Here is an 8945-nt window from a genome sequence, read left to right on the forward strand (position 1 = left end):
AAGCTGTCTGTACCACCTGTCCAGCGGGCATGAGGAGACCTGGGGCGGAGTCACAGCCCACAGCCATGTAGGGGTTCCCACGAGCCCACCCAGGTGCAGCCATGGCCAAGTGTGACCACAGGAGCAGCCTGCCTCCCAGCGGCCTGTACCCTCAGCGAGCACCCTGGGTTGAAATCCTGATTATGCCACATGGTGCTGTGCAGCTGTGTCCCACAGTAAAACAGGGACAGTGGTGACTGGACACCAAATGAAATGAGCGAACACACACAGAGCACTTTCAGGGGTGTCTGGCAGTCACAGGTATGCACCAGCTGGCATCCATCACCAGCTCCCACGTCTGAACTATGGGCAAAGGAGACTGGCCTAGGGCACAAAGCAACTCAGGGCAGCTCCAGAGTCCTAGCTCCCACAGGCCACCGTGCAGGCCAGGAGGGGACAACGGGGCTGTCTGAGCTCTGACCGCAAGTTTGTCATACCACATACAGCTGGCGTCCCAGGGTTGACCTGAGCCAGGCTGCTCCGGCCCAGGGCCCTGTGGTCCTGGCTGACGTCTGAGGTCTGTGAGGGAGAAGGGGGTCCCAGGATGGGGCAATACCAGGGACTTCAGGGGCAGCGAGCACACGCGTCCAGGGGCTGAGGCTTCCGGGCAAGCGGGGACTCTGGGCGGGATTAGACCACCTGGGAGGCAAGTGTGGCCAGCTGAGGGACACAGGAAGTTGGGGAGACAGGGAACGAGGTGGTTCAGAGGGCTGTGGGCAGAGGGGGACACGATTCCACAGCGTCCATCTGGTGACGGAGCCCAGGGCTATACGGGCAGTGGAGACGGTGAAGAGGCTCAGGCTGCAGACACTTCTGGAACAAAGCTGGGCACAGGTGAACATTTAGCAGAGCGGCCAAGTTGCTGCCTGGGACCCTGCATTCATGCCCAGCTCGGGTTCTGACCCGGCTCCCTGCCCACGCACCCTGGCAGGAAGCAGACGAAGGCTCGAGTCCTCGGGTCCCTGCCACCAGCGAGATGGTGGACGGAAGACCCCTCTGCTGCACCCACTCTCTCTTTCAAATAAGTAGGTAAGTAAAAATTTTTAAAAAGACACTACTTTTTATTGAAGAGGCAGATTTACAGAGAGGAGAGTCAGAAGATCTTCCATCCACTGGTTCACCGCACAAGTGACCCCAACAGCCAAAGCTGAACTGATCCAAAGCCAGGAGCCAAGAGCTCCTTCCAGGTCTCCCACGCGGGTGCAGGGTCCCAAGGTTCCAGGCCGTCCTCGACTGCTTTCCCAGGCCACAAGCAGGGAGCTGGAAGGAAGTGGAGCAGCTGGGACATGAGCCGATGCCCATATGGGATGCTGGCACATGCAAGATGAGGATTTAGCCACTAAGCTATCATGCTGGGCCCACTAAGTAAAATTTTTTTTAAAGATTTATTTATTGGGCCCGGCACGATGGCACAGTGGCTAAAGTCCTCGCCTTGCACGCCCGGGATCCCATATAGGCGCCGGTTCTAATCCCAGCAGCTCCACTTCCCATCCAGCTCCCTGCTTGTGGCCCAGGAAAGCAGTTGAGGATGGCCCAAAGCTTTGACCCTGTACCCGTGTGGGAGACCCAGAAGAGGCTCCTGGCTTTGGACCGATATAGCATCAGCTGTTGCGCTCACTTAGGGAGTGAATCAACGGACAGAAGATCTTCCTCTCTGTCTCTCCTCTCTGTATATCCGCCTTTCCAATAAAAATAAAATATTTTAAAAATAGATTTATTTATATTTATTGCAAAGTCAGATATATAGAGAGAAGAATAGACAGAAAGATCTTCCATCCGATGATTCACTCCCCAAGTGACCACAACAGCTGGTGCTGAGCCAATCCGAAGCCAGGAGCCAGGAATTTCCCCCAGGTCTCCCACATGGATGCAGGGTCCCAAGGCTTTGGGCCGTCCTTGACTGCTTTCCCAGGCCACAGGCAGGGAGCTGGATAGGAAGCAGGGCTGCCGGGGTTAGAACCGGCACCCAAATTGGATCCTGGCACGTTCAAGGTGAGGACTTTAGCCGCTAGGCCACTGCACTGAACCCCCAATAAGTAAATCTTTTAAAAAAGTGTGGGGGGGGGGAGTGAGAGACCACAGAGGGAACCCAGCTTCCCTTAGATTTGGCAGAAGGGACACATTTGGCAGCCTGGCTGGGGAAACCCAGCTTCCCCAGAGCCCAGTCGCAGTGGAGGCCTTGGCCACCGTCCCTGGAGGTGAGCGTCAGGCACCTGGACCAGGCCTGCTGGTCCTCCACACTCGGCCTGCGGGGCTCAGCTCCCGTGGGCGCAGGGGTCCTGGCCACCTCGGGGAGCTCTCCCGCACGCACGTCCCAGCCAGGTCCCGCGAACGAGCCTCTCCCCTCAGCTTGCTTCCTGACCAAGCGTGCTGACAGGTTTCCCCGGGGCGCTCTGCCCCTGCCAAGTTCACAGGCACGGCCTGCATATGCTCTCTCTACCCGCTGGCCTGCCCTCCCCAGGGCACGAAACGGGAAGGGAGGAATTCCACTTCCTCGCAGGCCCCTCTCTGCTCTGGGATTCCCGCATTCCTATGTCTAACCTGCTTGGTCACTCTCAGGGGAATGAGGTAGATTTGTGTGTAATTTTTAATTAAACATATCTTATATACACACGTGCATGTGTGTGCAGCAGCCCTGGGCCTCCCGCCTAGAAGCCACCGACATGGTCAGCCTGGGCAGACCCTTCCACACCTTTTCCAAAACTTACACACGCTCATATTAACCCATTAACAATATAGACCACCGTCTGCACAGATGGGTTTTAAAAATATTTTTAAATATGTTTAACTGAGAGTCACAGAGACAGAGAGCAAGGTCTCATCCACTGACTGAGTCACTCCCAAAGGCCCCCAGCAGCTGGGTCAAGGCCAAGCCAGAGCCAGAAGCTGGAAGCTGCATCCAGATTTCCCAACCCACATGAGTGGCAGAGGCCCAAGCCCCTGCTGCCTCTCAGGGTGTGTGCCGGCAGGAGGCTAGAGCCGGGAGGGAGTGGGCCCTGAACCCCAGCACCGTGCCGGGGGATGCGGCCTCTCCACCTCCCGCAGCAGCATGGCGATGCAAACGGCCACGACCCTGCCCCGCGGCAGCACAAGGTCCAGGTCCTTCAAACCTCGGCCTGGATGTCCATTGCAGGAAGCCCCTGCACTTGGCTCCCGGGGTCCCCACACAGGCCTCCCGCCCTCCACACTGCTGGTTCTGTGTCCCATCCCACCACAGACCTCTGCCTTGGCCCAGTTTCTCTATCTGCAGAAAGGAGAAGTCCCAGAGCCTCAGCCTGTTTCCCAAAGCAGCCATGAGCCTCTGATGGAAAAGTCGATATGCCCAGGGCGCTCACACACCCCTAATCTCCTTTGTACCGCATAATCCCACCACGAGGCAAACCAGAGCTGACCCTGTCTGGAAGAACCGGCCTGGGGTCCCCCCACCCCCGCTGGCACAGGGCACAGCAGTGGCTCAAGTTCTGGAACCTGACACAGATTTCAAAACGCATCGCCATCCCACTCAAGCACATCAGGAGCCTGAGAAATCACACCAAACCCATCGGAGGAGCCCTGAGAGAGTGTAACCGGCTCTGGGACCAGGCTGGGGCAGGCCCACGCCCCGCTGTCCACAGGGCCAGGGGGCCGTCTTCGCCCAAAGCCAGATGAGGGCAGGCATTCTGGCCCGGCAGTCCAGCCACCGCCGAGGATGCCAGGCACCCACATCCGAGTGCCAGGGATACAGTCCCAGCTCCCTGTCATGTGCACCCCAGGCGGCAGCAGGTGGGCACACCGCGGGCCCGAGTGGAGCTCCAGGCTCCTGGCTTCAGCCCAGCCCAGCCTGGCAGTCACAGGCATTTAAGAGTGAACCAGCAGGGCCCGGCGGCGTGGCCTAGCGGCTAAAGTCCTCTGCTTGAACGCACCCGGGATCCAATATGGGTGCCGGTTCTAATCCTGGCAGCTCCACTTCCCATCCAGCTCCCTGCCTGTGACCTGGGAAAGCAGTCGAGGACGGCCCAAAGCCTTGGGACCCTGCACCCGTGTGGGAGACCCGAAGAAGTTCCTGGCTCCTGGCTTCGGATCAGCATAGCATCAGCTGTTGCACTCACTTGGGGAATGAATCATCAGATGGAAGATCTTCCTCTCTGTCTGTTTTGCTCTCTGTATATCTGACTTTCCAATAAATAAATAAATCTTTAAAAAAAATAAAAAGAAAAGCATTCTCCTCTTTATAAAAAAAAAAAAAGAGTGAACCAGCAAATCTCTCTCTCCCTCTTTCCCTCTCTCTCTCTGCCTCTGCCCCGCTTTCCCTTCCTCTCCTCCCCCCCCTCAGTGCATCTCATTGCCTTGGTTAATTTAAACTAAAGCTCCAACTGAGTCTCATCTGCAGAGTCAGGCTGTCCCATGCGCAGACAGGGGCGCTGCCAGGACCGCCACTGACCCTCGTGCATGAAGAGGACAGTCGGCAGAGGAGCAGAGGCACATTGCACGTGTCAGAGAAACCCCAGGGCAGAGGAGAAGTGCGGCAGACTTTCACGGTAGGATGTGGGAAAGCTTCTAGCAAAATCAGTAAATGAAAGGCCCGTTTTAGGATAGTCACACGTAGCACCACTCAATCTATGCTTAAAAAAGAGAGAGAGAGAGAAGCAGAGGTGGAGGGACCGAGCGAGCCGCCGGGACACCCCGGCCCAGGTCGGAGGTGCAGCTCTCAGCCCCCAGCTCCGGCTCCTGCTTCCAGCACACATGCAAGGCCCTGGCGGGCAGCAGGGAGGGCCCACTCTCAGCCCCCAGCTCCGGCTCCTGCTTCCAGCACACATGCAAGGCCCTGGTGGGCAGCAGGGAGGGCCCACGAACCTGAGTTCCTGCCACCTGTGGGAGACCCAGATGGAGTTTCCTCTCTCAGCTTCAGGCACGGCCACTGGGGAAGCAGACCAGCCAATGGGAGATGGCAGCCAGCTCGCTCTCTGCCTCCAACATAGTTTTAAGGTTACATCTATATTTGCGCCCACCTGCACAGTAGCGGCCTAGAGAGGCGCACGGAAGACCACAGCAATAAACTTTCTCCTTTTTTCTTCACTTGACCTTTTTTTTTGACAAGTCAATATTCACGTCTGTCCCGTATGAATTTCTTTAACTGCCCAAAAAGCGTTAAAAAAAAATAATAATAACGCGCCAAAACACAAGGACTCCCATTCAAACTGCAGAAGGGTGCGCACAGCCAAAGAAAACAGGGCGGGACGCCCCCTACCCGCCCCCGGCCCCACACGGGCTTGCTTCTTCCAGGACTGGCCAGAGCCGGCAGGAGGGGCGTGCCGGCCCTCCCTGGTGCCTTCACACCACTCGGCCCCAAACCAATCGCCTTGGGCCGCTTCCTCCACGGCCGCCCCAGCTCAGCTCCCTGTCCCGGGGTTCCTGGAGAATGGGGACTCCTGCGGTTTTCCTCTCTGGCGGCCCAGAGGAAGGAGTGGGGAGAGTGGGGCCGGCCCCACACACACACACACCCTGAGCCTGACCCACAGCCTGAGACCCGCCCGTCGGCGGCGGGGCTGCCAACAGGCTCATCTGTAAACTCCTGCCGCCCCCACGCCCCGAGCGCGCCGGGCCAGGTGCTGTGTGCACAGGTCAGCGGCTCGCACCACCTGGGAGGCAGCGATGCGCACCGGGGCGGGCTGCCCCGGGGATAACGCGCCCGGCTGGGCACCTGCAACCCCAGCACCACCAAGCGGTTCTGCAGCTCTCGCCAGCACGGCGACAACGGTCGCTTTTCCCGCCCTCCGCACCGGCAAGGCGCGTCCCGGGCCGCGAGGCGACCGGATTTGTCAAAGCAAGAAGAGGCCGGGCACGTCCTGCATGCCTCAGAGCTTTAGGATAGTCAAGGGCCGTGTCCGCCGGGTCCCAAGCAGGGGCGGCCGCTCGACGCGCACGTGCCCTCCGCCCCTCCGCCCTGCGGAGGCCGGGCCTCAGGATCGCCCGCCGGACATCGGGCCTCAAGCAGTGCCCAGGTGGTGTTCAGCAACTGTCCAGCCCTGGCCAGGCAGGCTGCAGCCCCCGGCTGTCCTCAAGCCGGCCAGCTGACCGCCTAGCGCTTCCCTGGTTAAAAGGGCAAGCCGCGCTGGGCAGGGCTGGAATCAGAGGGAAGAGCTCGCGCCGTGTGTACCCAGGACCTTGGGCAGCTGCCCGCCTGCCCCTGTGGGCAGAGCGGCTCAGGCTGGGCTTCCAGTCTGCAGGGCCAGCGGGGGCTGCGAGACGGACCCCGGGCGGGCTGACCGGGGAGGAGGCTGCGCTCGGCACCCGGGGCCGCCTCTCCGGCTCCCGGCGTGGAGGACCCTGGCCCTCCCGCCGCGGCCGGGCAGAGGGGCGCTCATGGCGCCTCCCCAGCCCGGGCCTGCGCCCTCACCCACCTTGAGGACCATCTGCCGGATGAGCGGGGGCACGGCGACGATCAGCACGGCGCCCACCACGGCGCACACGAGCCCCGCGATGCCCAGCCCGGCGGCCGCCCGGCGCGCTCGGACACGGCCGCCCATGTCTGCGGCGGCTGCGGAGCGGGGGACTCGGGGTTCGGCGACGTGCGGACGAGCGGCCCGGCCGGCGGCCCGCGGTTTTATGCGCCATGGCCCGGCGGCCGCGCCGCCCCCGCGCGCCTCAGCTCCGGATTCGGGCGGGCGCGCGCGGGGCGGGGCCTGACCGGGGCGGGGCCTCGGGACACGCCCACCTCGTCGCCCGGGCAGGTGTGGCCAGACGCGCTGAGGCCCAGAGCGTGGGATGCCAGGACGGGGGCGGGGCCTGCACGGGGCGGGGCCTGCACGGGGCGGGGCCTGGGGACACGCCCACCCTCCTCTCCCCGGCAGGGGTGGCCAGGCGCGTGGGATGCCAGGGCGTGGGCTGGGCCTGGCGTCCAGGCCCCTTTCCCCTCTCCCTTGCTTCTCTGCCTTCCTCGTGCCCTCTCCTCCCAGTGAGCAGGAAGCGACCCTCAGGTTCGCCCAGGCCCACAGAGGGTCTCCACTCCACCCCCTCACCTCTGCACCTACTTTGTATGCCAACCCTGTTGTCTCCGGTGTCAGCCTCGCAGATCCCTGCCTCAGGGCCGGGCTCCAGGCTCCATGGCTGTCCAGACCACGTTATCGGAAGGGCCTTCCCTGGTCGCCTGGCCCTTATCAGCAAGCACCACCCGGCCTGGCAGTGCATCATGTCTGCCCCCAGCTGGAGCCCGCGGGGCAAGAGGGCTTCTCCTGAGACATGTCCAGGCCAGGGCTGGCAGTCCTGCCCCCCAGCGTGTGCACGCTGAGGCACAGAACTCGAGTCTCGCCTGCTGGAGACAGGTGACAAGCTCGGAGCCATGGGTGAGTGCAGGGCTGCCCCCACAGCCCTGCCCACGGCCAGCCTCCTCACGCTCTTCCTGCATGGGTGCCACAGGCTTCCCGGGCTGCAGGGGCTGTGCAGCAGGGCACTAACCCCGAGCTGAGGGCTGCCCATGGAGCCCTGGAAGACAGCAGCCCTCTGCCAGGCCCATCCTGGGCTGCACCCGTGACTGTGTAGAGGCCGGGCCACCTCGCCTGGCACTGTCTCCCTTCAGGAGACGCAATGCCACAGGGGCCCCTGGGGAAAGGGTCAAACCCTGATCTGGAAGGGGTCAAGGCCTGGAGGGCGAGGCTGGAAGGTGAGAGATCCAGAATCCTACCCCAGTGTCCTGGAGCAAGTGGTTTGGAATGCTCAGTGCCTCAGTTTCCCCATCATGCAGCAGGGTGACAGGAATAGCTCTTCACAGCATTAAGCAAGTTGGAGGAGGGCAGCGCTGTGGTGTAGCATGCTAATCTTCCACCTATAGCACCAGCATCCCACATGGGCACCAGTTCAAATCCCAGCTGTTCCACTTCCAATCCAGTTCCTTGATAATGGTCAAGGAAAGCCCTGGAGGATGACCCAGTCCTTGGGACCCTGCACCCACATGGGAGACCCTGGGGAAGCTCGGCTCCTGGCTTTGGGTTGGCTCAGCTCCAGCTGTTGTGGCCATTTGGGAAGTGAGACAGCAGATGAAAGATTTCTCCCTCATTCTGCTTTACAAATAAAAGTAAATGTTAAAACAAACAAACAAACAATCTAGGCAAGTTAGGGCAAGGAGTAATTGGGGCTGTGCCTGGGACCAGTGAGCCCAACTCAACTTCTGAGCTGGGCTTCGCCCACCTTCCTGCCCAGCAGCTCCCCTCCTGCCCAGCCATGCCCTCGCTCCCCTCCCTTCTCCTCTCCCCTGACTGTCCACTCCAGCAGGTTCTGGCCACAGGGCTTTCACGCCTGCTGCTGGATCCTTACATGGCTGGTGCCTGCTCTCCAGATCTCAGAGAGGAGCTGATGTTAGCGTCACTGTGCCCCTAGCGCGGTGGTCCCATTAGCCAATCAGTGCACCCATTGGGTGAGCCGCGCCGCGGATGGATTCATTCATGCAGTCTCGGGTTCCTCACAGCCTTCAACAGCCTTGGCCATGGCGATGTCTTCTGCTTCATTGCGTCTGCTCTGTTTAGGAATCAGCCAAGTCCCCGAAAACCGGGCCTCCTCTGCGCATGCCTGCGCCATGCTTGCCTTGGCCATCTCGCCCCACTTGCTGGCACTAATTTACAACCACATCTTCAAGGCCCAGAAGTGCGTGGTGGTGCTTACCCAACAGAGTCCCAAGGCCACAGTCTGCGTGCCCTCTTGCATGCTGTGCTGCCCCCTGACGCCACAGCAGGCCCAGATGAGAGGACACTGGGCCTCGCTGAGGGGCGTCACCTCCGGCGGCAGGGGCGGGGGACCCGGGGAATAGGAACGATGTCACAAGGCCTTGTGGGAGGAGAGGCAGGCATGCAGGGGGCAAAGAGCTCCCAGATAAGCAGATGCTAGCTGCAAGGGCGTCTCAGGGGCCCTGGGGACTCTGCACCCCAAATGCTCCA

The 8945-nt window shown here is 61.1% G+C and overlaps 1 protein-coding gene across 1 annotated transcript in view; it reads right to left on the reverse strand.

Moving 5' to 3' along the window:
- Positions 1 to 6594, reverse strand: part of SCARB1 (scavenger receptor class B member 1) — a 48318-nt gene extending 41724 nt beyond the window's left edge. The window contains exon 1 of the mRNA XM_040987135.1: positions 6420 to 6594. Coding sequence (XP_040843069.1) covers positions 6420 to 6545 — 126 coding nt within the window. The 5' untranslated portion in view covers positions 6546 to 6594. The remainder of the gene's footprint in view (positions 1 to 6419) is intronic.
- Between the last annotated feature and the right edge of the window lie 2351 nt (positions 6595 to 8945).

The sequence above is a fragment of the Ochotona curzoniae genome, unplaced genomic scaffold, assembly GCF_017591425.1.
Source record: "Ochotona curzoniae isolate NIBS_2020 unplaced genomic scaffold, NIBS_Ocur_1.0 contig_46, whole genome shotgun sequence".
Lineage (NCBI taxonomy): Eukaryota > Metazoa > Chordata > Mammalia > Lagomorpha > Ochotonidae > Ochotona > Ochotona curzoniae.